The 27,933-nt window shown below is 45.5% G+C and overlaps 1 protein-coding gene across 1 annotated transcript; it reads right to left on the reverse strand.

Moving 5' to 3' along the window:
• LOC145354927 (epithelial sodium channel subunit gamma-like) lies at positions 1 to 24,499 on the reverse strand. The gene is made up of 13 exons (XM_080206585.1): positions 24,310 to 24,499; positions 22,961 to 23,299; positions 21,602 to 21,914; positions 18,901 to 19,100; positions 16,836 to 16,939; positions 15,018 to 15,181; positions 6,224 to 6,322; positions 6,010 to 6,127; positions 5,482 to 5,560; positions 5,047 to 5,104; positions 3,812 to 3,873; positions 1,596 to 1,671; positions 1 to 756 (listed from the first exon to the last, which is right to left on the reverse strand). The coding sequence occupies exons 2-13, from the start codon at positions 23,278 to 23,280 to the stop codon at positions 394 to 396; spliced, it is 1,956 nt and encodes a 651-aa protein (XP_080062711.1). The 5' UTR covers positions 23,281 to 23,299; positions 24,310 to 24,499; the 3' UTR covers positions 1 to 393.
• Positions 24,500 to 27,933: the final 3,434 nt, after the last annotated feature.

Raw genomic sequence — 27,933 nt, forward strand, 5'->3', positions numbered from 1 at the left:
TATTTTTACAATAAAAGTTGTTAGGTACTTTCAAAATGATTTACAATCTGTGACTTTTGTTACATGTTAGAGTCAAACATGGAAGAACTAGTTATATATAGATTGAACCGGTTCCAGTTGGTTCATCAGTTAGTTTGTTATTGGCAATAATTTGAAATAGCGTTTATTACTGATTGAAACACAAAGATACGAGGTAAGAACTGTATACAGTTTCCGGACTTAAAGAATCATTTGCTCTGATGATTATGTTTTACTGGTTTATGCCTCCCCTGTACTGGTTCATGTCCCTGTGCTCATTCACCTTGCACTGACCCATTCCCCATAACCATCCTATGTGAAATCATTTTACTGCTGAACAAAATGATATAGTCAAACACCCTTGTAAGGATGCAATCAGTGACTGCAGGACTCCACTGTGGAGGTGCCTGGAATGAAACTGCTGCGAATCCGCAAGGTTTCATAAGTGGGGGGAAACGTGTCTTGGCAAGGGGGTCGAGGTAGTTGGAGGGCAGAGTTGAAAGTTGGTGGGTCTTCATCACTGATGTAGAAAGGAGCACCATGAGCTGTGTTGCTGATGGTTGGTGGCAACTCATCCTGTTTCTTCTGCCACCATTCGCGTATGGTCTGCATACCTTTCCGTGCAATTATCAAGAACATATCAAAGAAGAACACTTCGACTATCTCAATGATGCAAATTACAGAACAGCTCATCCACAGACCCAGCTGGCCTCCAAAGTTCGAGAGTAAAGTGACAATCTGGAATGAGAGAGGTGGAGTATTAGAATGGATGCAGAGTCAAAGATTGTGGTCTGGACCCCTGAATTGGGGGAGGGAGGAATGTGCAGATTGGGATTCGGTGCAGACCCACTGTGCTGGCACCATATTAAAAAATCTTTCATAGTACGTGGGCTTTGCTGGCTAGCCCAGCATTTGTTGCCCGCTCTGAATTGTCCTTGAGAAGGTGGTGATGAGGCCACCTTCTTGAAGTTATGCAGTCCCTGTAATGTAGGTATATCTTGAGTGCTGTAGAACAGGATTTTGACTCAGTATCTGAATGAATGGCAATATAGTTCCAAGTCAGATGGAACTAACTTGCCTTGGAAGGGAACTTACAGGTGATGATGATGCTCCCATGCATAATTACCCTACCACTGACGTAAGGCTCACTGACCTGTAATTACCTGGATTATTCTTGCTACCCTTCTTAAACAAAGGAACAACATTGGCTATTCTCCAATCCTCTGGGACCTCTCCTGTAGCCAGTGAGGATACAAAGATTTCTCTCAAGGCCCCAGCAATTTCCTCCCTTGCCTCTCTCAGTATTTTGGGGTATATCCCATCAGGCCCTGGGGACTTGTCTACCTTAATGCTTTTAGCCGGTGAGATTCACGATTTCCAAGTTTTGCTGTATCTTGAGCCCTTGCCACTATTCAGAGAGCACTGGCTCAAGATGTCACCCTCTGTCTTCACTGATGCCCAATTTAGCTCAGCGTGGACTGATGAACAAACCTGGGATCCCCCTGTTCTGTTTGGTTCAAAAATTCAGTAAGCTTTATGGGCCATCAGGGATCCAAAGAGTATAACTGAATACTTACATTATTGGCAGCTGTTTCAGAAATGTTCCTCTGGTTGAGATCTTTGTAGAAGATACCCAGGCTGGCTAACTCATTCCTGTTTGGCGGAAATAAGACCACAATGTCTCAGTACAGTCTGTGCACTCTTTTATGTACATGTTTGTTAAACACAGATGAAAAGCCTAGAATAGGCTGGACCCCTGCCCCTTATCCTATTGTATGGAATCCCAGTGAAAGAAGAAAGACTTCCATTTATATATTGCTTTTCATAACCTCAAGACATTTCACAGTGTTTAAAACCAATTAGGCACTTTTTGAACTTTAGTTATTTTTAGGAAATCACTTCCCATTCACCCTCACTGTACAAAATCTCAAAGCATCAAACCCATTCTTATTCACTCTCATTATACACAATCCAAATGAACCAACTTCCTTCTCATCTGTTTTAAAAAAGCAGAAAATGCTTGGAAAAACTCAGCAGATCTGGAGCACCTGTGGAGAGAAGAACATAGTTAATGAGGGTGATTCTCCGAAAAGTGCTGAATTGATGGGAAAACCACGATTGTTTTTTTCAGTGCAGCTTTTGACCTGAATCTCCCTACTCTGTGCAATGCAGAGGTCCCAGTCATGAATATCATTAAAAGCTCAGGCGGTGGGGCCTATTCATGCCAGAGTCTGAGAACTCTGGAGCTCTGCACATACGCAGCGATCCCGATCTGTCAGCCTCCCTGTTTGCTGGCCAGCCCGGGACCCCCACAGTGCTGCCTCTCCTTGCCTCCCCCACGGCCTGATCGTGGCCCCACAACAATTCCCGGGCCAGCCCTGAACCTCCCCATCTTGGAGCACCCCGATGTCCAGCCCATCTCCCCCAGCAGTGGCAATTCCCCCCAATTCCGTCACTCCAGCAGAACCCCCCCTCTCCTGGGGTCAGACCCTCCCTGGGGTCAGACCTTCCCCTCCTCGGAGGCAGACACCCCCGGCAGACCATCCACCACCACCACTACCACCTCCACCACCAGCAGGACCCCCTCATTCCCACCGATCATCTCTAGGCCCCACTACAATAGTCCCACCCTCTTGGCACTGTCTGATGCCTGGTGGGCAGTGTCAAGGTGCCCCCAGGCATGGGTGTTTTGCCCCTTGGGCAGTGCCGGGACACAGGCAGGCACCACCAGGATGCCCATGCCCAGGGGCACCACCTCCCACCACCCAATCCCCTAGAGGATTGCACCCCCCCTTCATTCCAGCGGTGTCTCCTTTGTGTTCCCAGAACATGGGGAGCTACTCTAAATCCCTCCGGAATGAAATACTGTGGCGGGGTGGGAGATGCTATTGGGTCCGGCACCGAACTTGCCAGGCCTGATAATCACATGCAAAATATATTTAGAATATATTACAAAAAATTCAAATTACTTACCTCTCTCCCTGCCAGTTTCCAGTGCACTCTTGACTGCGCCTGTTCTCTGGCTCTGGGATACGTGTATGCACGAATTGCGCAAAATGGCCAACACATTCTCCCGATTGGACTCACCAGAAAAGTTGTGGGTCGCAATGGGAGAATCGGACCCAATGTTTCGAGTCTGCGCCTCTCTTCAGAGTTGGACCTACCTCTGAGAGTCATACAGACGCAAAACGTTAACTCTGTTTTTCTCTCCACAGATACTGCTAACTGAGTTTTTACAATATTTCCTATTTTTATTTAAGATTTCCAGGAACCACAGTATTTTGCCTTTTTTTAGTGTTTTTTTAAAATGTCTGTATTGGTACGTTGTACTGCACACCCAAATACTTGGTTAATGTTATGACAGCCGCAGGGGCTCATCAGTAGATCTTCCCGTGGGATTTGTGGAGTGTGAGCTCATCTATTGAGAAGAACAGAGGCTCAGCTAATAGAAAAGGAGCAGTGGGAGTTTAAATCAGCTGTCTTTACACAGGCCAGCAGTCAAAGGACACCGGGGCTTAACTTGTATACTGTACGCACAGAAGTGGTGCATTATTCGCTATCTGAGTAAAAGATGTTAGTGATGAAGAGTGGCCTCGGCGAGATTATTACAGTTAATAAAGATCCTGCCAGATACACTATTGTGTGCAATCTTATCAAAGTTGAACTGCTCAGTACCACTTACTATCCAAACCTACACATAAAGCATATCACCAGGGCAAAGAACAAGAGGACCCCAGCTGAGTGAAAGTTATCCTGTACAGGAAATTAGGTCAAGTTAACAAGTCTAACTTACTTTCTCAATGTTCTGTTTCCATGGAGCCCTTTTTCCCAGCTCAGAAGATGAAGAATCCATTCCTATTGGAGGAAAGATAATGAAATGAGATAATCTCATCACATTCAGCCAAGGATCAGAACAGTAGTTTATTAATGCCTCCAACTGTTTCTCTCTCCTCCCTTTCACCACATTAGGGTTAGGGTTAGGGTTAATCCTGACCCTAACACTGAATCAATTCAATTCCTTTAGAAACCTTGCACATTCTCTGTTCCACCTCCAGAAAGAAGTTGAACAGGCTGTCAGAGTGTGTCAGCTCTGGTTCAGTTCCTAGTATTCTTACCTCTAAGTCAAAATGTTGTGGGTCCAAGTCTCACTTCAGAGACAGGAGCACTAAAATCTGGTCTGATTTCCCAGATCAATAGTGTGTGTGCTACACTGTTAGGGTGAGATGTTAAACTGAAGCCTGTCTGCAGGTTAAGAAGTGGTGGCATAGTGGTAATGTCACTGGACTAGTAATCTTGGGAGTCTGGGGGCACAGCACTGGGTGAAATTTAAATTCAAAGAATCAAATCTGGAATTAAAAGCTGGTCTCAGCATTGGTGATGATAAAACTATCATTGACTGTCATAAAAATCCATATTCTTCATTATAGCCCTTTAAGTGAAGGAAATCTGCCATCCTTACCCGGTCTGGCTTTTATGTGACTCCAGATCCACAGTGATATAGTTGATTCTTAAATGCTCTCTCAAATGGCTTAGCAAGTTGCTTTAGTTCAAGGGTAGCATGGTGGCACAATGGCTAGCACTGCTGCCTCACAGCACCAGGGACCCAGGCTCGATTCCGACCTTAGATGACTGTGGAGTTTGCACATTCTCCCTGTGTCCGGTGAGTCTCCTCTGGGTGTTCTGGTTTCCTCCCACAATCCAAAAATGTGCAGGTTAGCTGGATTGGGCATGCTAAATTGCTCCTTAGTGTCGAAAGGTGTATAGGTTAGGTGAACTAGCCATGGTCCCTTGGATCATAACAGAAGAAGTCCCCTGACTGAATGAGTAAGGATGGGTGTGAGAGAGTGTGTCTGAGTGGATAATTGAATGTGTTTGAGTGGGAAGTGTGCATATGGGCCATCTGTTGACAAGAGTTGACTTTCCAAAAATGTTTTCCTTTCAAAGATTTCTTATTTGACACAGTCCTGACTGTAAATATATAATCCAGTCATTAAAATGGATTATAGCTCCCCATCTGAGACTGCTCACCTCAGATGGTGATGGAGGCCATTCAGCATCACTGATGGTCATTGTCCATTCCTTGGAACTGTGGAAAGATCACACAAAGCATTGTTAGCAAGCTGAGTCACTGAGGTAAAACGAAAGAGAAAGTTGAAATAGGCTCTTCTACAGGACCAGCATTAAACCAGAGACTGGCCCTCACAGCACTAACATCAGACTGGGCACCAACCCTGTACAGGAACAGCAATGAACTGGACTCTGATTGCACAGAGAACATTCTTTATATTTGTTCAAGTTGTCTGATGATCTGACAGTAGGGAAGGAGATACTTTCCTCTGTAATGAGTGTTGAGGAGTTGAAAATGCCATACGGAATATTTGCAATTCTGCATCTATGGTGCATCCCTCCAGTCCTCTCTTTGAGTTGGGGAAGGATTTCAGGTGTTGGGCCTAGGGAACTTACTGACAGGCAGGTCGACAAGTCTTCTGGCAAACTAACTGCTCCTGAATGAACTGATTATGCAGTCTGTAATAGCAGGAAACTGCGGGGAAAGAAAGAGTGTCTTAAACAATCACAGGTATTACAAAAATCTCACTTAATATAAACACACAATTAAATCCATACAGATTCAGATCTTCTGAACGACCTAATTATTTTAAGATTAGTAACCCTTGTTCTGGACTCGACACCCCTCCTCCACCCGTAGAGATAGCTTCTCCCATTAAATCATCTAATCATTTTAAACACCTCGATCAGATCTTTCCCTCAAGCTTCTGCAAGCGCCCTGCTCAACATTCCTTCACTAACCATCACAATCTAAAGAAATTAACTGGAAATTCAAATGGAAGCACTTTTTGGGATCTTGCTATGCATAAAGTGGCCACTCTAACTACATAACAGGTCAAATTGTTTCCAAGTTATCTGTTATGTTATGATTTTGTAGAATTCTACACAACTGGAACTATCTGTGGAGAGATAATGTGAACTCACTCCACCCTGGGTACTTTGTGTAGTCACAGTACTCTGCTTGCGGTGGCAATGGCTTGGTATAGTGAGCACAGCCACAGCTATGGACCATCTCCATCTGAAAGCATGAGTGCAGACACATCTGTACAGAAAACAGAAAATTACTCAGATTAGACTGCAGCCTCTACCCTCAATCCTTAGATTTGTTTTGTCAGCTGTAAGAAAGTGGCAGCCTTACCTGCAATGAGTAGGTCTTGTTATAAAGATTTGTCACAGGCACATCAACTCCATCCACTGTACAATCACTATATGGCCTGCTCAGCCTCTCCAATACTGTCTGAAACAACAGCAAAAAGAGAGTTCTATTAAAGAATTCAGTACAGTACAGCAAGCCTTTGCACACACACTGAACTAATACAATCTATTGAAGAATGGTTACAACACGGTAGAAGACCATTCGCTCCATTGTGTCCATGCTCATGTCAGAGTAACTCAACTAGTCCCACTCTTGGTCTTTTTCCTATAGTCTTAAAAAAGTTTTTTTTCAGATGCTTATCCAATATCTTTGGAAAATCGCAATCGAATTTGCTTCTACCAGTCTCCAGCAGATACTAACCACTCATGTGCAAAAACAGCTTTTCCTCACTATTGATCTCTGGTTCTTGATCCTTCCACCAATTTCTCCCTGTCTCCTCTATCCAGACACCTCATGATTTTGAATACCTTTATAGAGATATTCTCTTCAAATTCAATTCAAATTCAATTTCAAGGATGAAGGATGTAAAATCGCTGGCAGCAATGAGCTCAATGCATTCTATGCCCGTTTTGAGCAAGAGGTCAGCAAGAGCATACCCTCCACCTTGGAAGTCTTGGATGAATCTGTATCCAAGGTCACCATTGCAGCCATCAGAACAGCCTTCTCAAAATTCAACCCATGGAAAGTGACTGGCCCGGATGGGGTACGTAGACGAACACTCAGATCCTTCATGGACCAGTTGGGGGTATTTGCAGACATCTTCAAACTTTCTTTACACCAATCTGAGGTTCCTATCTGCTTCAAGAAGACGACCATCATCCTGGTACCAAAGAAAAGTCAGGCTGTGTGCCTTAAGGACTATCGTCTGGTGGCTCTGACATCCATCATTATGAAGTGCTTCGAAAGGTTAGTCATGACACAAATCAATTCCAGCCTCCCGGATTGCCTGGATCCACTATAGTTCGTTTATTACCGCAACAGGTCCACAGCAAACGCCATCTCCATGGCCCTGCACTCAACCCTGGAACACCTAGATAACAAAGACAGCCATGTCAGACTCTTATTTACTGACTACAGCTCAGCCTTCAACACCATTATTCCTAATCATCTCCAGACTCTGTGGCCTGGAGCTCAGTTTCTCCCTCTGCAATTGGATCATAGACTTCCTAACCCACAGACCACAATCAATGAGGACAGGCAACAACACTTTCTCCATAGTCATCCTCAACACTGGTGCCCCAAAAGGCTGTGTCCTCAGCCCCTTACAATACTCCTTATACACCTATGACTGTGTGGCCAAATTCCCTTCCAACTCAAATTTCAAGTTTGCTGATGACACCAGTGTAGTGGGTTGGATCTCAAACAATGATGAAACGGAGTACAGGCAGGAGATAGAGAATCTGCTGAACTGGTGTGATGACAATAATCTCTCCCTCAATGTTAACAAAACGAAGGAGATTGCATCTACTTCAGGAAGCATAGTGGAGGACATGCCCATCAATGGGGACGAAGTAGAAATGGTCAAGAGCTTCAAGCTTTTAGGTGTCCAGATCACAAACAACCTGTCCTCGCCCCTCCATTATGAAGCTATAGTTAAGAAAGCCCCACCAATGCCTCTACTTACTCAGAAGCCCAAGGAAATTTGGCATGTCCAGTGCGACTCTCATCAACTTTTAAGATGCACCATAGAAAGCATTCTTTCTGGATGTATCATAGCTTGGTATGGCTCCTGCTCTGCCCAAGACCACAAGAAACGACAAAGGGCTACATTACAACAAAGCCCAATCCACCAGCAGGCTTTTTCCACTGAGGCTAGGGGAGAAAAGAACCAGAGGGCGTGGGTTAAGGGTGAAAGGAGAAAAGTTTAAAGGGAATATTAGGGGGGGCTTCTTCACGTAGAGAGTGGTGGGAGTGTGAAATGAGCTGCCGGATAAAGTGATAAATGCGTGGTCACTTTTAACATTTAAGAAAAACTTGGACGGGTTCATGGATGAGAGGGGTGTGGAGGGATATGGTCCAAGTGAAGGTCAGTGGGACTAGACAAAAAATGGTTCAGCACAGACAAGAAGGGCCAAAAGGCCTGTTTCTGAGCTGTAATTTTCTATGGTTCTATCACTTAAACCAGCCTCCCATCCATTGACTTTGTCTATACTTCCCCCTGCCCCTGAAAAGCAGTTAGCATAATCAAGGACCCCACACACCCTGGACATAATCTCTTCCACTTTCTTCCATCAGGGAAAAGACACAAAAGTCTGAGGATGAGTACCAACTGACTCAAGAACAGCTTCTTCCCTGTTGCCATCAAACATTTGAATGGACCTACCTCGCATTAAGCTACACTCTACACAGCTACATTTTTCTACACTCTAGCTATGACTGTAATATTACATTCTGCACTTTCTCCTATCCTTCTTCTCTATGAATGGTATGCTTTGTCTGCATAATGCACAAGAAACAATATTTTTTACTGCATCCCAATACATGTGACAATAATAAATCAAATCATATTAAATCAAATCAATTTCCTCTCAACCTTCACTACTCAAGGAGAAAAGCCCCAGCTTTTCCAATTGACCCTTGTAACTAATGTCCTTTATCCCTTGCACCCTCTTTAATACCTTCACAACATTCCTGAAGACTAGCACCTAGAATTGGATACAATATTCCAGTTGAGGCCACAACAGTGTTTTATAAAGATTCACCATAACTTTTTTTCTTTTGTACTCTATAAGAACATAAGAGGTAGGAGTAGGCCACCTGGCCCCTCGAGCCTGTTCCGCCATTCAATAAGATCATGGCTGGTCTTTTTGTGGATTCAGCTCACTTACCCTCCTGCTCACCATAACCCTTAATTCCTTTACTGTTCAAAAACATATCTATCCTTGCCTTAAAAACATTCAGTGAGGTCGCCTCAACTGCTTTACTGGGCAGGGAATTCCATAGATTCACAACCCTTTGTGTAAAGAAGTTCTCCTCAACTCAGTCCTAAATCTGCTCCCCTTTATTTTGAGGCTATGCCCCCTAGTTCTAGTTTCACCTGCCAGTGGAAACAACTTCCCTGCTCCTATTGTATCTATTCCCTTCATAATGCTATATGTTTCTATAAGATCTCCCCTCATTCTTCTGAATTTCAATGAGTATAGCCCCAGTCTACTCAGTCTTTCCTCATAAGCCAACCCTCTCAACTCTGGAATCAACCTAGTGAATCTCCTCTAGACCTCTTCCAGTGCCAATATATCCTTTCTCAAGTAAGGAGACAAAAACTGTACACAGTACTCCAGGCATGGCCTCACCAGCACCTTATACAGCTGCAACATAATCTCGCTGTTTTTAGACTCCATCCCTCTAGCAATAAAGGACCACATTCCATTTGCCTTCTTAATTACCTGCTGCACCTGCAAACCAACTCCTTGAGATTCCGGCGCAAGGACACTCAGGTCCCTCTGTAAAGCAGCATGCTACAATTATTTACCATTTAAATAATAGGCCATTTTGCTGTTATTCCTACCAAAATGGTTGACCTCACATTTACTGGACGGAATTTTCCGCTCCTGTTCATGTCGAGTGGGTTCAGCAACAGGAGTGGAAAATATGAGAACTGCAAAGTTGTGTTTTACGTCACTGTAAATGTGTGACTCAATTGTCCCCTCCCCCCATCAGTTTCCCAATATTCAAAGTAGATTATTATAATAAAGTAACATATGACTATGAGACCCCTGTGCCAGAATCTCTAACTCCTGTCAAAAATTCCATCCACGGTGGCACGATGGCGGAACGGTGTGAATCACGACCAGGCTCCAAAGGCACACACCTGGTGAGTTGACATCCCGGGGAGCTCAGCTGGATACAGAGCTCAGGGTGAGAAGATCATTGCCTAGCACTGCCAGGCACTCCAACATTACCTAGGGACAGTGCCCATGTAATGTCAGGGAGCAGTGCCGGGGCAGTGCCAGTGGTGTCCAGAGGGATTTCAGGGTGAACCTCTTTGTCCTGCACTGGAGCAGCCTTTAAAAATGACGCCCCAATCCTTGTGCTGCTAAATTTCTGGCTGGGCCAGGAAATCAGAGGCCGCATCATCAGTGATACGTTGTGGAATCTGTGACTTGAACATCTTTTTCAAAGAGCTGCACTATATGGCGGAGAAAGCCGTCATTGCTGTTGGTGGCTTCAACACCGCTTTTCCTATCCGACATCAGCCTTTGCTGCTATCGGGGAAATTCCTGGCCAATGTCTCTACTTATAAAGACCAGGATCCCTAATGCCTTTTAACCTCTTTCTCAACTTGCCTTACCACTTCCAGCGATTTTTTGCTCATATACCACCAAGTCCCACTATTCCTTTTAAAATCATTACCTTTATTTTATATTGCTTTTCCTGTTCCTCCTACTGAAATGTATCCCCCGTCTCATGCGCCCAAAACTAGAAATTCCCACTTGAGCTTAACAGACCTTTGAATGGTCCACCAAATTTGTTACGATTCCCACAGCAGGAAAGACGGGAGAATTTTGGCCATTATTTCACAATTCTCTGCATTCAATTTCATTTGTCATGTGCTGCCCATTCCACCAATCTGTCATGTTCTCTTGAAGTCTGTTACTATTCTCCTCACAGTTTAAGATACTTCCAAATTTTGTTTCATCTGCAAATTTTGAAATTGTGCCCTGTCTACAAATATATGAACAAGGAATAGGAGTAGGCCATTCAGTCCCTTGAGCCTGTTCCACCATTTAATAAGATCATTTGATAGTGACCTCAGACCTGTATCCCATCCTCTCCAATAATCTATAACCCTCTTGCTTACCAAGAATCTATCCAATTCTGCTTGAAAAATATTCAGTGACTCTGCTTCCACTCCCTTTTCAGGAAGACAGTTCCAAAGACTCAGAACTCTCTGAGTGAAAACATTTGCCTCATCTCCGCTTTAAATGAGTGGCCCCTCATTATTAAACAGTGACGTCTGGTTCTGGATTCTCCCCCAAGAGGAACACCGTCTCTACATACATCCTGTCACATCCATATGTTCCAATCAAGTTGCCTCTTACTCTTCTAAACTCCAGCAGATACGAGCTTATTCTGTAGATTTATTTTATTTTTCCGTTTACAGGATATGGTCTTTGCTGGCTAAACCAGGATTTTTTTACCCTTGAGAAGGAGGTGATGAATATCTTTTTGAAACGTTACAGTCCCTGTGGTGTAGGTATACCCACATCACTGTTCAGGATTTTGACCCACTGATAATGTAGGAATGATGATATATTTCCTATATCGGGATGATGAATGACTTGGAGCAGAACTTCCAAGTAGTGGCATTCCCATGTGTTTGCTGCCCTTGTCCTTCTAGATGGTAATAGTCATGGGTTTGAATGGTGCTGTCTTGGTGAGTTCCTGCAACACATTTTATAGATGGTACACACTGCTGCCCCTGTTCATTAGTGGTGGAGGGAGTGAATGTTTGTGGTTGTGGTGCCAATCAAGTGGGCTGCATTGTCCGGGATAGTATCAAGCTTCTTGAGTGTTGTTGGAGCAGCACTCATCCAGGCAAGTGGGGATTATTTCATCACACTTCTGACATGTGCCTTGCAGATGGTGGACAGGCTTTGGAGAGTCAGGAGGTGAGTTACTCACTGCAGGATTTCTGACCTGTTCTTGAAGCATTTATATGGCTAACAGTTCTGGAAATGGTAGTGCATTGAATGTCAAAGGGCAATTGTTAGATTTATTCTTGTTGGAGATGGTCATTGCGTGGGGCTTATATGGCATAAATGTTGCTTGCCACTTGTTATCCCAAGCCTGAATATTGTTCAGGTTTTGATTCATTTGGACATGGGCTGCTTCAGTATCTGAGGAGTTAGAAATGGTGCTGAGCATTGTGCAATCATCAATGAACATTCCCACTTCTGACCTTATAGCACAAGGTACCTTATTGACGTAGTAGCTAAAAATGGTTGGGTCCAGGAGCCAGAGGAAGTCTTTCAGTGATGTCCTAGAACTGAGATGATTAATCTTGGTGTCAAGGGCAGTCACTCTCGCTTATCCTCTGGAGTTCAGTTCTTTTGCCCATGTTTAGACCAAGATTGCAATAACTTCAGGGGCCAAGTGGCCCTGGCAGAACTCAAACTGAATGTCAGTGAGCAGGTTATTGTTTTGTCAGTGCTGCCAGAAAGAACTATTAATGAGATCTTCCACCTTTTTTTTTACAAATGCCTGGTGTTGCTCCTGGCATGCTCTCCTGCACAGTTCATTGAACCAGGGTTGATCCACTCTGACATGATGGTAATGGTTGAGTGGGATAGACTGGGCCATGAGGCTACAGATTGAGTACAACTGAGTACAGTTCTGTTGCTGCTGATGGTCCATAGTTTATGGATGCCCAATCTGGAGTGGCCAGACTAGTGGTAGGTGGGAATCAGTAGGATGTTCTTTGTTCTTGTTGACCTGATGCCATGAAACTTCCTGAGGTCCAGAGTTGAAGTTGAGGACTCCCAGGACAACTCCCTTCCAACTGTATACCACTGTGTTGCCATGTCTGCTGGGTCTATCCTGTCCCTGGAACAGGACATATCCAGAGAATAGTGATGGCGGTGTCTGGGAGATTGTCTATTAGATATGATGCCATGAGCATATGTCAGGTTGTTGCTTGACTAGCTTGTCAGACAGCTCTCCCAATTTTGACGCTAGCCTCCAGATATTAGTAAGGAGAACTTTGCAGGGCTGTGTTTGCCATTGTCGTTTCCAGTGCCTAGGCCAATGATGGGTGTCCATCTGGTTTCATTATCTTTTATTAACTTTGTAGTGGTACAACTATCACAACTGAGTCGCTTGGTAGGCCATTTCAGAGGGCATTTAAGAGTCAATCAAATTGCTATGGCTCTGGAGCTGCATGTAGGCCAGACCAGGTAAGGATGGCAGATTTCCTTTCCCTAAAGGACATTAACTTTGGTCTTTATAACAATTGACAATGGTTTCTTGGTCATCATTACACATTTAATTCCATTTTTTGTATTGAAATCAAATTCCATCATCTTCTTTGGTGGGATTTAAACCTGGTCCCCAAAGCATGACCCTGGACTCTGGATTACTAGTCCAGTGACAATACCATTGTGCCACTACCTTCCCACAAAGGGAAAGAAAAGCAGTCCCAAAAAATAAGAAACCTTTATCAGTACCCCATGTTTCTTTTCATCCAACTAACTTCATACACATGCTGATGCTGTGCCTTTTATTCCATGGGCTTTATCTTTACTCACAAAGTGCTTTGTGGGACTTTATCCAACACCTTTTGGAAGTCCATGTCCATTATATCAACCACTTCTGTTACTTCATCAAAAATGTCATTCTCAATCAAACGCAGTTCACCCTTCACCAACTTCACCAACCTCTCCTTGTCACCTCATCCCTCAACATCTCTCTCCACAAATATGTCAAATTACCCCAAAGTTATCTATACTAGATGCATTTCTATATTGTATTGCGGAAAGGTAGTTAGTGAAGATAAGACCTAATCTCTACCCAGTCTCAACTGTATTTACAGGATAAAAACTTACATGCATACTTCTCCAAATTCAACCACTTTAGTTTCATTAAGTGTCTCTTTATATCTCTTTTAAGGATGTACTCAAATGACATCCTGATTATTGCCCGACACCTCTAAAGAATTAAACACCGTGAACATTCTACGGCAATTCCATTACTCATTGGGTCATGATGTCTTAACTGTCTTACTCACATTCTTATTCCTGATGAAAAACATTTTAAAATCTCATTGTCACACTTTTGTCTATTCCATTCAGAATCTTTGGTTAGGTAACCTCAAAGTCAAACAAAAACAGCCCCGACATTTGAAGGTAATTCCAAACCGGTGCCCCACAAAGCTGTGTTTTCAGCTCCCTACTATACTCCTTATACACCTATGACAGTGTGGCCAAATTCCCCTCCAATTCAATTTCCAAGTTTGTTGGCAACTCCACTGTTGTGGGTCGGATCTCAGACAATGACGAGACAGAGTACAGGGAATGAGATAGAGAATCTGATGAACTGGTATGGCAACAATAATCTCTCCCTCAATGTCAACAAAACAAAGGAGATTGTCATCAGCTTTAGGAAACGTAAAGGAGAACATGCCCCTGTTTACATCAACAGGGATGAAATACGGGGCTGAGAACTTCAAGTTTTTAGGTGTTCGGATCACCAACAACCTATGGATCCTGCTCTGCCCAAGGAACTACAAAAGGTTGTGAATGTAGCCCAATCCATCACGCAAACCAGCCTCCCATCCATTGACTCTGTCTACAATTCCCTCTGCCTTGGCAAAGCAGCCAGAATAATTAAGGATTCCACGCATCCTGGACATTCTCTCTTCCACCTTCGTCCGTTGGGAAAAAGGTTCAAAAATTTGAGGTCATGTACCAACTGACTCAAGAACAGTTTCTTCCCAGCTGCTGTCAGACTTTTGAATGAACTTACCTTGCACTAACTTGATCTTTCTCTACACCCTAGCTATGACTGTAACACTACATTCTGCGGTCTCTCATTTCTTTCTCTATGAATGGTATGCTTTGTCTGTATAACACGCAAGAAACAATAATTTTCACTGTATGTTGATATATGTAACAATAATAAATCAAATCAAATCAAATTAAATCAAATCAAACAGAATTTGTGCAACACCATAAGGCTTGCTATGGCATCTGTTCACCTGGGATTATTAGCTCATGCATGATGTTTAATCTTCTTCTCCCCCAACCCCAATCAATAAAGTTGCTATTGGGTGGGTTACCATGTCCAGGCCCATGGCTGTCTCAGTTGCTGTCTGTATCTCAATCCCCATGTCTTCAACAAATGGCTGCTCGTTCTGATCATGAATGACAATTTTTGCTCCCATGGATGTGACCAGATATGGATTATACTCATTTTCATCCACGTGGAGAATCATCTTCAGGCCTATGAGAGAGAAAGTAAAGAAAGACTTACGCTTATATAGCGCCCTTCATGACTTCAGGACATTCCAAAGTGTTTGACAGACAATAAACTGTATTTACTGTTGTAATGTAGGAAAGGCAAAGGCCAATTTGAGGGTAGTGAGTTGTCACAAACAGCAATGGGAAAATGGTCAGATAATCTGTTTTAATAGTGTTTGTTGAGGGATATGTATTGTCCAGGACAGCAATAAGAACTCTATAGTTCCTCTATGATTAGTATATGGTGTCTTGTATATTCACCTGTGAGGGCAGATAGGGACTTGGGTTATTTGTCTCATCTGAAAGACAGCACCTCCAGCAGTCCAGTACAACTCTGAAGTGTCAGTCTGGATTATGCACTCAAATCTCTGGCGGGGTTGGAGGATTTTTTTTAAAGTTTATTTATTAGTGTCAGAAATAGGCTTACATTAACACCACAATGAAGTTACAGTGAAAATCCCGAGTCACCACACCACAGTGCCTGTTCGGGAATACTGAAGGAGAATTTAGCATGACCAATGCACCTAACCAGCATGTATTTTGGACTCTGGGAGGAAATTGGAACACCCAGAGGAAACCCACAAAGACACAGGGAGAACATCCAGACTCCACACAGATAGAGACCCAAGCTGGGAATCTAACGTTGTGCTGTGAGGCAGTAGTGCTAACCGCTGTGCCATTATGCCGCCCCATGAGGTTTGAACCCATGATCTTCTGACTCTGAGGTAAGAAATATTCACTGAGCCATGGCTGACACCAGCCTTTGATCATTTTATATTCCTGTGTGATATACGTTTTTCTCATTTTTTTCTGACTACTCCTTTATTTTCTCCTGTTCCTTCCTGAAAGCAGTAATCAGAGGATAAAAATACTTTAAAAAGAAAGGGAGAGATTGAGGATTGTTTTTTCTGCAGAAGGTTGCTTGGATAAGGAATGTGGAAGAAGCAGAATTTATCACAACTTAAGAATAAAACTTAAAAAGAAACATTTCACAGGTTCTGGGGAAAGCAGTTAATCTCAGTTCTTTTGAAGAGCCATCAGAGGCATATCGGCTGAATGGTCACTTTCTGTGCTGTTCAAGTGAGTAGTTTTAGTTGTTCCTGAGTTCCTGATTAGAGGACAATGAGTAGAGGTGAATAACACCTTGAGATGGCAATCAGTCAGAATTTATGATGGATAATGGTCAGAGTTTATGTGCAAGAAGATGTCTATCATGAAGGTTGTCTACTTTGTGGTAATTACAGCGAAACTTAGGAGGAGATTTAAAACTGCTGGAGAAAATAGAAATAAAGCTGGAATATGTGCAATAAGACATTTCAGATAGTTTTTCCAATGGTTTGGTGAGTTAATCCAGCCAGTAACTGAATCTTAATAGCCACAAACGACTCAGAATTGAGCCTTATTCTGGTCTTTTAGCTGACAGTTGACTGTAGTAGCTGGAGGCCAGAGTAAAGGGTAGTCCACGCCCTTTTGATCCCTGGGATCAAAAGGTAGGCTGTGCCCAGGGCCAGAGGAGAGGATAAGCTACATTAGCAGGGCAAGACGTTGGACAAAATCATTTCAAGTTCCATTTTTTTCTTCAACCTTTGACAATGTCTCTCTGTTGGAGATAAATATTATTGCCCAGTGGATTTTACCATTTTCATGACCGCCAGTGATGGTCCGGAGAATGATACCGTTCTCACCACCATTGAAGGTGAAGCAGTTTCCATGGAGGGGATGGTGCATTAGACTGAAGTTCCTGCAATACAGAGAGAGAATACTCACCTTAGTAACTTGACAGGAGAAGCCAATTAGCTTGGGCATGTCAGCCATTGAAAATAAAGGATAAATATTTTTACCACTTAGACAAGAAGTACTGTCCCTCTGACAGCAGCACACTCCCTCAACACTGTCCCTCTGATAGCACAGTACTCCCTCAGCGTTGAGCCTGTGACAGTGCAACACTCCCTCAGTACTGCTCTCCTGACATTGCAGCACTCCCTCAGCACTGACCCTGTGACGGTGCAGCACTCCCTCAGCACTGTCCCTCTGACAACACAGCACTCTCTCAGCTTTGAGCCTGTGACAGTGCAGCACTCCCTCAGCATTGAGCCTGTGACAGTGCAGCACTCCCTCAGAACTGACCCTCTAACAGTGCAACACTCTCTCAGCACTGTTCCACTGACAACACCTAATTCCTCAGCATTGACCCTGTGACAGTGCAGCACTCCCTCAGCATTGACCCTGTAACAGTGCAACACTCCCTTAGTACTGCTCTCCTGACAGTGCAGCACTCCCTCAGCACTGACCCGCTAACAGTGCAACACTTTCTCAGCGCTGTTTTTTGGACACCACATAATTCCTCAGCATTGACCCTGTGACAGTGCAGCAGTCCCTCAGCATTGTCCCTCCAACAGTGCAGCACTCCCTCAGCACTGTCCCTCCAACAGCACAGCACTCCCTCAGTACTGTCCCTCTGACAGCACAGCACTCCCTCAGCACTGTCCCTGACAGTGCAGCACATCCACAGCACTGATCCTCTGACAGTGCAGCACTCTGTCAGTACTGCTCTCCTGATAGTGCAGCACTTCCTCAGCACTGACCCTGTAATAGTGCAACACTCTCTCAGGGCAGGGTAGCAGTCCCTCAGCACTGTCTCTCTGACAGCGCAGCACAACCTTAGCACTGTCCCTCTGACAGCACAGCACTCCCTCAGCACTGTCCTTCTGACAATGTAGCACTCCCATATTGCTGAATCACTGACAGTGTTGCACTCCCTCAGCACTGATCCTCTGACAGTACAGCACTTTCTCAGCACTGACCCTCTGACATTGCAGCACACCCACACCACTGTCCCTCTGACGGTGCAGCACTCGCACAGCACTGTCCCTCTGACTGTGCACGTTCCCTCAGCACTTTCCTACTGACAGTGCAGCAGTCCCTCAACACTGACCCTCTGACAGTGCAGCACTCCTTCAGTACTGCTCTCCTGACAGTGCAGCACTCCTTCAGTACTGCTCTCCTGACAGTGCAGCACTCCCTCAGCACTGACCCTGTAACAGTGCAACACTCTCAGCACTGTCCCTCTGACAGCGCAGCAGTTCCTCAGCACTGTCTCTCTGACAGCACAACCTTAGCACCATTCCCCTGACAGCACAGCACTCCTTCAACACTATCCCTCTGACAGCGCAGCACTGGCTCAACACTGTCCCTCTGACGATGCAGCACTCCCTCGGTACTGACCCTCTTACAGTGCAGCACTCCCACAGCACTGTCCTCTGACAATGCAGCACTCCCACAGCACTGTCCTCTGACAATGCAGCATTCCCACAACACTGTTCCTCTGATGGTGTGGCACTCGCACAACACTGTCCCTCTGACAGTGCAGCACGCCCACAGCACTCCCTTTGATGCTGCAGCACTCACACAGCACTGTCCCTTTGACAGTGCAACACTCCCACAGCACTGTTCCTCTGACAGTGCAGCATTCTCTCAGTACTGTCCCTTTGACAATGCAGCACTTCCACAGCACTGTCCCTTTGACAGTACAGTACTCCCACAGCATTGTCCCTTTGACAGCGCAGCACTCCCATAGGATTATATAAGAGTATTAGCTTGGAGATGGTTGTGAGCCCTGGGCCTCCTATTTGGTGGTGAGTGTGTTCCCCAGTGTCCCACAATTGAATATTAAGATATTTATATAAAGCTCAATGACTGAACCTTGAATCACATGGATGTCCATCGAACAGACAGCTGAATATGAGATCATCAGCTGTGTAACTCATCTGCAGTTTGGTTTCATGCGGCACATGTGCCATGATGTTGAGGTAGTGCAGCCGATACCATTCCTGGATGGCAGTTATACCTGAATTGAATGTGTAGATGGCGCAAGTGGCGTTTTCATCATTGTTTTTGTTACACTGTCATCAGAGAGAGGAGAACAAGAGTACATTCATTACAAAAAGAAACAGTAGCAACAAGAGCACAAAGTCAGTGCCAGTTCCCCCCCTCTGTGATCAGTGCCAGTCCCCTTGCACAGGTCACTGCCAGCACTGTTGCACTGGACAGTGCCAGTCTCGCCACTCTGGTCAGTGTCAATCCCCTCGCACTGGTCAGTGCTAGTCCCACCGCTCTGGTCAGAGCCAATCCCTTTGCACTGGTCAGTGCCAATCCCCTCACACTGGTCAGCACCAGTCCCCCTGCTCTGGTCAGTGCCAGTACTCTGGCACTGAACAGTGTCAGTCCCCCACTCTGGTCAGTGCCAGTCCCCCACTCAGGTCAGTGTCAATCCTCTCGCACTGGTCAGTGCCAGTCCCCCTGCTCTGGTCAGTGCCAATCTCCTCGCACTGGTCAGTGTCAATCCTCTCACACTGGTCAGTGCCAGTCCCCCTGCTCTGGTCAGTGTCAATCCCCTCGCACTGGTCAGTGCCTGTCCCCCAACTCTGATCAGTGCCAGTCCCTCTGCTCTGGTCAGTGCCAGCCCCTTGCACTGATCAGTGCCAGTTCCCCTGCACTGGTCAGTGCCAATCCCCCCGCTCTGGTCAGTGCCTGTCCCCTCACACTAGTCAGTGCCAGTCCTCCCACTCTGGTCAGTGCTAGTGTCCTTGCTCTGGTCAGTGCCAGTCCCCTCGCTCTGGTTAGTGCCAGTCCCCTCACACTGATCAATGCCTGTCCCCTCATTCTGGTCAGTGCCAGTCCCCCAGCTCTGGTCAGTACCAGTTCCCTCATACTGGTCAGTGCCAATCTCCCTGCTGTGATTAGTGCCAGTTCCCCTGCCGTGGTCAGTGCCAGTCCCCTTGCTCTGGTCAGTGCCAGTCCCCTCACTAGGGTCAGAGCTAGCCCAACAATTCCAATCAACATCTACCTCCCCCAACACTATGGTCAATGCTAGCTCACTCACTGTGGTCAGTGTCAGCTCACTCACTGTGATCAGTGCCCACTCACTCACTGTGGTCAGTGCCAGCCTGCTCACTGTGGTCAGTGCCAGCTCACTCACTGTGATCAGTGCCCACTCACTCACTGTGGTCAGTGCCAGCCCGCTCACTGTGGTCAGTGCCAGCTCACTCACTGGTCAGTGTCAGCTCACTCACTGTGGTCAGTGCTAGCTCACTCACTGTGGTCAGTGTCAGCTCACTCACTGTGATCAGTGCCCACTCACTCACTGTGGTCAGTGCCAGCCTGCTCACTGTGGTCAGTGCCAGCTCACTCACTGTGATCAGTGCCCACTCACTCACTGTGGTCAGTGCTAGCTCACTCACTGTGGTCAGTGTCAGCTCACTCACTGTGGTCAGTGCTAGCTCACTTACTGTGGTCAGTGTCAGCTCACTCACTGTGGTCAGTGCCAGCTGACTCACTGCAGTCAGTGCCTGCCCACTCACTGTGGTCAGTGCCAGCTCACTCACTGCGGTCAGTGCCTGCCTGCTCACTGTGGTCAGTGCCAGCTCACTCAGAGTGATCAGTGCCAACTCACTCATTGTGGTCAGTGCCAGCTCACTCACTGTGGTCAGTACCATGCCATCCCACTCTGGTCAATGCCAGTCCCCTCACTAGGGTCATAGCTAGCCCAATTGTTCCAATCAGCATCTACCTCCCCCACACTGTGGTCAGTGCCAGCTCACTCACTGTGGTCAGTGTCAGCTCACTCACTGTGGTCAGTGCCAGCTCACTCACTGTGGTCAGCGCCAGCTCACTCACTGTGGTCAGTGCCAGCTCACTCACTGCAGTCAGTGCCTGCCCGCTCACTGTGGTCAGTGCCAGCTCACTGTGGTCAGTGCCACTCACTCAGTGTGACCAGTGCTAACTCACTCAATGTGGTCAGTGCCAATTCACACATTGTGGTCAGTGCCAGCTCACTCACTGTGGTCAGTGTCAGCTCACTCACTGTGGTCAGTGCCAGCTCACTCACTGCAGTCAGTGCCTGCCTGCTCACTGTGGTCAGTACCAGCTCACTGTGGTCAGTGCCACTCACTCAGTGTGACCAGTGCTAACTCACTCAATGTGGTCAGTGCCAATTCACTCATTGTGGTCAGTGCCAGCTCACTCACTGTGGTCAGTACCATGCCACCCCACTCTGGTCAATGCCAGTCCCCTCACTAGAGTCATAGCCAGCCCAATTATTCCAATCAGCATCTGCCTCCCCCACCCTGTGGTCAGTGCCAGCTCACTCACTGTGGTCAGTGCCAGCCTGCTTACTGTGGTCAGTGGCAGCTTGCTCACTATGGTCAATGCCTGGACACTTGCTTTGGTCTGTTGGCTGCACCATACCCAAGATGCCTTCACAAAGCAATTGCAGAAGCATGGGCACCCAACTTATCCAGGTCTTATCCTCTGACTCCTACATGCAGTGTCTTCTCCCCATTCCAGGTAAATTGGGGCTCCAACAAACTTCACTTGAAGCTGGGAGGCTGGAAATGGAACTCACCAGCTTGAAGCCAACCATTTTGGCTTGGGGCTGTGTGTTCATGTTCTCAAACAACTTGATTTTCACTGTCCCATCAATTTTGTACTGTTTCTTAGTGATGAGGTCAGTCACAATGCTATGCTCCTGGTCCACCAGCTCAATCTGCAGCAACGGAATGTTCTGGAACAAGATGTCATTTTTGCTGTTTGTGGCGATCTTGCTCAGAGTTTTGACCTGACTGTTATTGGGACCATCTGTGAAGTGGTACAACTCCTTGATGGCAATCAGAGTCTCCTGGTCTAGTTTCTCAAAGAGATGTCTCGTTGCATTGTATCTGTGAACAGATATGAATAAACCCAGGCTGAATAGAAATCATTGGACCAGTAAAGTCCAAGGTCCATAATGTTCACCTTCTACCATCCTGGTAGAATGATTATGGAATTATTGACTGATTAGAACAATCAATCTTTGTGAGTTAGTCCATAACAAACCCAGACATGAGGTAAAGAAAACTCCATTGGTGAAAAGCTTCCTGAATCTTAGTTCCAAAAATGTGTGTTCCTCCCATACTGCACTCACCACACGTCAAGTCTAAAACCACTGCACTGTATCCCATTATATTGTTTTCACAAAGATATTTATTTAATTTGCATTTGAATGTATCAATATTAACCACTCGCATCAGGTCCCTGGGGAGGTGAATCTATAGATTGCCATCTCACTCATCATCTACATAAGAATATAAGAACATAAGAAATAGGAGCAGGAGTAGGCCATCTAGCCCTTTGGGCCTGCCCCGCCATTCAATAAGATCATGGCTGATCTAAAGTGAAACAGTTCCACTTTCCCGCTTTCTCTCCATAACCCTTAATTCCCTTGTCTATCAGAAATCTCCCCAGGACACTAAACCAAGGGCCCATTTGCTCTCTCGGGTAAAGGTAAAAGATCCCAAGGCACTATTCAGAGAACATGGTAGTTCTCCCAACACTGTTTATCCCAGTATTTATCCCTCAATCAATGCCGCTGATGCACATTAGCTGATCATTATCTCTCTGTTGTTTTTGGGAGCTCACTTTGTGGAAATTCATAGAATCACTAGAGTGCAGAAGAAGGCCATTCAGCCCATCAAGCCTGCACCAACAATCCCACCCAGGCTCTATTCCCATAACCTCAATTGTTGGCTGCATTTCCTACAATGCAACAAGTGACTACATTTTGGAGAGAATTGAGTGGCTATTATATATTTTCTGTGAAACGTGCTATAGGAATAGGGGAAGTTCATTCTTATGGACACATTGTGGGCTTCACAGGGAGTGTAGCTTGGGGAGGGACACAAGGATTGGGAATTGAGGTCTGCCATTAAGGATCACAGACACTGACCTGTACGGGTTTATGTTGCAGATGGTGACAGCGGGAAAGGTGATTTCCTGAAACTGGACAGTGATGGTGACTGAGGCAGTGTAGTAGGAGATGATGAGGAGGGCGCACTGCCAGAAGATGATGCCCACCGTGCTGAATGTCAGAATCATCCAGGCTGCCCGCCGTAGCCGGCCTCTCGATACTACAATCCTGCGGCAGCCATGAGTGTTGGTGTGGTAGCAGTACCATTTCACCAACTCACAGGCGCTTGCTGCTTGTGGTCCTGTCACCGGCAACTTCTCTTTGATCTTCTCTGTCAGTCGCTTTGTTCCTGATTCCATGCTATCCCTGCTGTGGGCCCTTGGCACATGAAAAGATTTCACATTAAACTCTACAGGATAATCGTCTGTCCTGTTTCTCTCTTCAGGCTGGCTGGCCCCAATACCCCCACACCCTTCTCTCACTCCTCACCCTCCCCATCACCCCCTCCCTCCCACCTCTCCAACCCCTCCATTCCCACCCCTACATCTCTCTCCCTTCCCCTCCCCTCCTCTCTCCCTCCTTTCCCTCTCCATCCCCACTCCTCCCTTTTCCCCCTCCCCCTCCCTTTACCCCTCTCCCCCATCACTCTCCCTCCATCCCATCCTTCCATCCCCAATCTCCAACCCTCCCTCCTCCTCCTCCCACCTCTCCTCCTCCCCTTCTCTAACCCCTCCCTCTCCCCTCTCTCCCCCCTTCTTCTAATCCCATTCCATCAATCCCCCTTCCCTCACTCACTGCACACTTCACTCACCGAGGTGATGTTATTTTAAATAAATTCCAGCCATTAGCTGGGGAAAACGATTCTCTCCTTTAACCAAACATTCAACTATGTAAACTCCGTCCTAAAACTTATGACCTTTGCTTCTTTTGAAGTGATCCGTGTTGGACTTGCCGGCGGCACCGTCAATTATAAAGTAAGTATTCACTAATTCCACCTTCCCAAAGGATTTGAAGATTTATTCCCACTTCCCACAGTTTAAATAATTTGAAGTCTTTTTTTCTCTAAACCTTTTCAGGATTGATATTTTAAAATATAACACAATGAAGTTCCAAAACGTCCCAGCTCCTGTAGTTATATTAGAAGAAATCATACAATTTCCCAGAAAATGTCCTCACTCATATCAATCAATCTCATCAAAATTCAGCTTCAAAGATTGGAGGAGTAAAGAAGTTTTAGTCCAACAAAATGGTTTGCTAGTTATTTAAAAGTTTCACCAATACTCTAGTGAGATTTTGTTTAGATTGTCTATTTATCTGTTGATAAAGTTCTCTTCAGTATTATTAGTTAATCAGCTTCTAACTGAAGCTAATTCACATTACTGACATACCTGTTTCGGGTGTGAGACAGTTACAGTATAGTTAAGCGATCCTTGGAAACTGAGACTAGCAGAGTCTGTTAAATTCTGTGCGTGGTTTGTTAGACAGTGAGAATTGATTCGATTGCAGTTCTTGCTGCACAAAGTCACCTCTGGGTGAAGGGCTCCAAGTAACACCTCCTAGTACAGCCCCTGCTCAGTGACCCAATAGCACTTTCTCTATATTAAACAAGTAAACTAAGTCATGAGGCCCAGAGAAATCGAGAAATTAAAACAAAAAGCTAAGAAACTAAACCACAGTTCAAGAAAGAGAATAAATGAGAACTTAGCGGAAAAATGGCAGATTTGCTAGGATAAGGGAACTCTTGCAAGGCTAATGTTTATTACCCAACCCGAACTGTCACAAGTGATTGGTGATGCAAATAAGAGACCTGTTCCACTACTTCACGGGACTGCAAGATGTACAGGTTGTACCTGTTTGTTAAATGTAAAATAGGCACAAATTGGGTATCGGAGGGCTCATGCGTAATCTGCACAGACCTAACTGCTAAATTTGGGGAAGCTAAAGTTTTAGGCATTTCAGGTTTAGTGTGGAACTGGTGTGAGACACAGTGCAACTGGTGTGATACACAGTGTGACTGGTGTGAGACGCAGCCTGACTGATATATAAAATTGACTGGTATGAGACAGTGTGACTGATGTAAGACACACTATGAGTGGTGTGAGACACAGTGTGACTGGTATGTAAAACAGTGTGACTGGTATGAGACAGTGTGACTGGTGAAAGACACAGTATGACTGGTGAGAGACAGTGAGACTGGTGTGAGACACAGTGTGACTGGTGTGAGACAGTGTGACTGATATGCAAAACAGTGTGATTGGTATGCAATAGTGTGACTGGCGTAAGACACAGTATGACTGCTGTGAGACAGTGTGACTGGTGTAAGACACAGTTTGACTGGCGTGAGACACAGTGTGACTGCCATGAGACACAGTGTGACTGGTGTGAGACTGTGTGACTAGTGTAAGATACAGTATGACTGGTGTGAGATATGAGACTGGTGTGAGACAAAGTGTGACTGGTATGTAAAATAGTGTGACTGGTTTGAGACACCATGTGACTGGTGTGAAACAGTTGACTGGTGTAAGACACAGTGTAACTGGTGTAAGACACAGTGTGACTGGTATGTAAAATAGTGTGACTGGTTTGAGACACAGTGTGACTGGTGTAAGACACAGTGTGACTGCTGTGAGACAGTGTGACTGGTGTAAGACACAGTTTGACTGGCGTGAGACATAGTGTGACTGGTGTGAGACAGTGTGACTGGTGTGAGACTGTGTGACTAGTGTAAGACACAGTGTGACTGGTGTGAGATATGAGACTGGTGTGAGACAAAGTGTGACTGGTATGTAAAATAGTGTGACTGGTTCGAGACACCGTGTGACTGGTGTGAAACAGTTGACTGGTGTAAGACACAGTGTGACTGGTATATAAAATAGTGTGACTGGTTTGAGACACAGTGTGACTGGTGTAAGACACGGTGTGACTAGTGTAAGACACAGTGTGACTAGTGTAAGACACGGTGTGACTGGTATGTAAAATAGTGTGACTGGTCCAAGACACAGTGTGACTGGTATGTAAAATAGTGTGACTGGTGTGAGACACAGTGTGACTGGTGTGAGACACAATTTGAATGGTGTGAAACAGTGTTCCTAGTGTGAGACACAGTGAGAATGGTGTGAGACACAGTGTGACTGGTATGCAAAACAGCGTGATTGGTAGGCGACAGTGTGATTGGTGTGAGACATAGTGTGACTGGTGTGATACACAGTGTGACTGGTGTGATAGTGTAACTAGTGTAAGACACAGTATAACTGGTGTGAGACATGTGACTGGTGTGAAACAAAGTGTGACTGGTATGTAAAGTAGTGTCTTTGGTCTGAGACAAAGTGTGACTGGTGCGCGACAGTTGACTGGTGTGAGACACAGTGTGATTGGTATAAGACGCAGTGTGACTGGTATGTAAAATAGTGTGACTGGTCTGAGACACAGTGTGACTGATATGTAAAATAGTGTGACTGGTCTGAGACACGGTGTGACTGGTTTGAGAGTGTGACTGGTGTGAGACACAATTTGGCTGGTGTGAAACAGTGTTCCTAGTGTGAGACACAGTGTGACTGGTATGTAAAATAGTGTGACTGGTCTGAGACACAGTGTGACTGGTGTGAGACATGGTGTGACTGGTTTGAGACACGGTGTGACTGGTGAGACACAATTTGACTGGTGTGAAACAGTGTTCCTAGTGTGAGACAGAGTGTAACTGGTATATAAAATAGTGTGACTGGTCTGAGAACACGGGGTGACTGCTGTGAGACAGTGTGAGTGGTGTGTAACACAATATTGCTGGTGTGAGACACAGTGTGACTGGTGTGAGACACAGTGTGATTAGTGTTATTATGGCTAAGGGGGGATCTCCCCATGGGCCTTCTTGAATCTGAGCATCTCTATTAGGCGGTAGAGAATTGCCCAATGGGGAAGGAGCAGTGGGGAGGAGGGCTTAAAACAGCTGGCTTCACTCAGGCTGGCAGTCTACTGACTCGGGACTGATCTGCACTCTGTGGCTGTTGAAAGGTGTTCAGGGGTATTACTATAAATAAAAGGGTGATTGGTAATGGAAGACTAGCCTCAGTAAGATTATTACATTGGCAACAAGGAGTAAAGCAAGTTTTTTCTTCCCTCCAGATCATCTTTTGCGATTGGGACAAATAAGCCTCTGGCAAGAAAAAATCCTGTTTTCTGCAAACTTGAAGCCTGCAATGCAAGTATAGAAGACTGGGCGCAATACGTAGAGTGCAGGCATTTCTTTTTGCAGGCCAACAGTATTAAGGGGGATGAGAAGCAGAAAATGACCTGTTAATGGCATACAGGGTTCTGACCTTCAGTGTAATCAAAAGCCTGGCCAATCCAGATGCCCCTGACTCCAAAACCTTTAATGAATTGGTGGACTTGGTAAAAGTTATTATGACCCAAAACCTTCCATAATACTTCAGCAACACTGCTTTAACACAACAGGGCAAACCCTGGGCAACCTGTCACTGAATCTCTGACCAGGCTGAGAAAATTGGCAGAGCACTGTGGATTCGGGCCACTCCCGAATGACATGTTGCAAGATATAATCAACAATGTGATAGTTCAAAACAAATTAGTGGCAGAACTCAATTTGGACCTAAAGAAGACTATTGAGATAGCTTTATCATTGGAGAAAGGAGTTTGGAACTACAGAGACCTTCAGGTAGCAGTGTCCCCAAGTTGGGAAGAGGCTTAATGCAACATTCATCCCTCAGCTGAGGGTGGTGATATTGGTAAAATATCCCAGCATCTGTGGCAGTGATGGACCTTGAGTTGCATCACCAGGCAGCCAAGGGAAGTCAGAGACAGCCTTCAGGCTCCGAGGAAGGTTGTAGATGCCAGCCAGTAGACTATTCCAAGTGCTGCATAAGGCCACAATATCAAAGGTATTTTTGAGGGGAGAGGCAGCTGGAGGCTTTAAAAGCGTTAAGCAGTAACTATTGTTTTCTAATTTATTGACACATTTTAACCTCAAAAAGGATCTTATCTTGACACGTGATGTCTCC

The sequence above is a fragment of the Carcharhinus amblyrhynchos genome, chromosome 18 (genome assembly GCF_965287045.1).
Source record: "Carcharhinus amblyrhynchos chromosome 18, sCarAmb.v2.hapA, whole genome shotgun sequence".
Taxonomy (NCBI): Eukaryota; Metazoa; Chordata; class Chondrichthyes; order Carcharhiniformes; family Carcharhinidae; genus Carcharhinus; species Carcharhinus amblyrhynchos.

What these genes read in the sequence shown, in the direction of transcription:
- LOC145354927 (XM_080206585.1), bottom strand. Translation starts at nt 23,280, where the DNA reads ATGGAATCAGGAACAAAGCGACTGACAGAGAAGATCAAAGAGAAGTTG. An exon ending in CAGCCATGGGCCTGGACATG is followed by an intron (nt 6,323 to 15,017) that starts GTAACCCACCCA and finishes CTGTTGTTTCAG; the next exon opens with ACAGTATTGGAGAGGCTGAG. An exon ending in CTGAAACAGCTGCCAATAAT is followed by an intron (nt 757 to 1,595) that starts GTAAGTATTCAG and finishes CTCTCATTCCAG; the next exon opens with ATTGTCACTTTACTCTCGAA.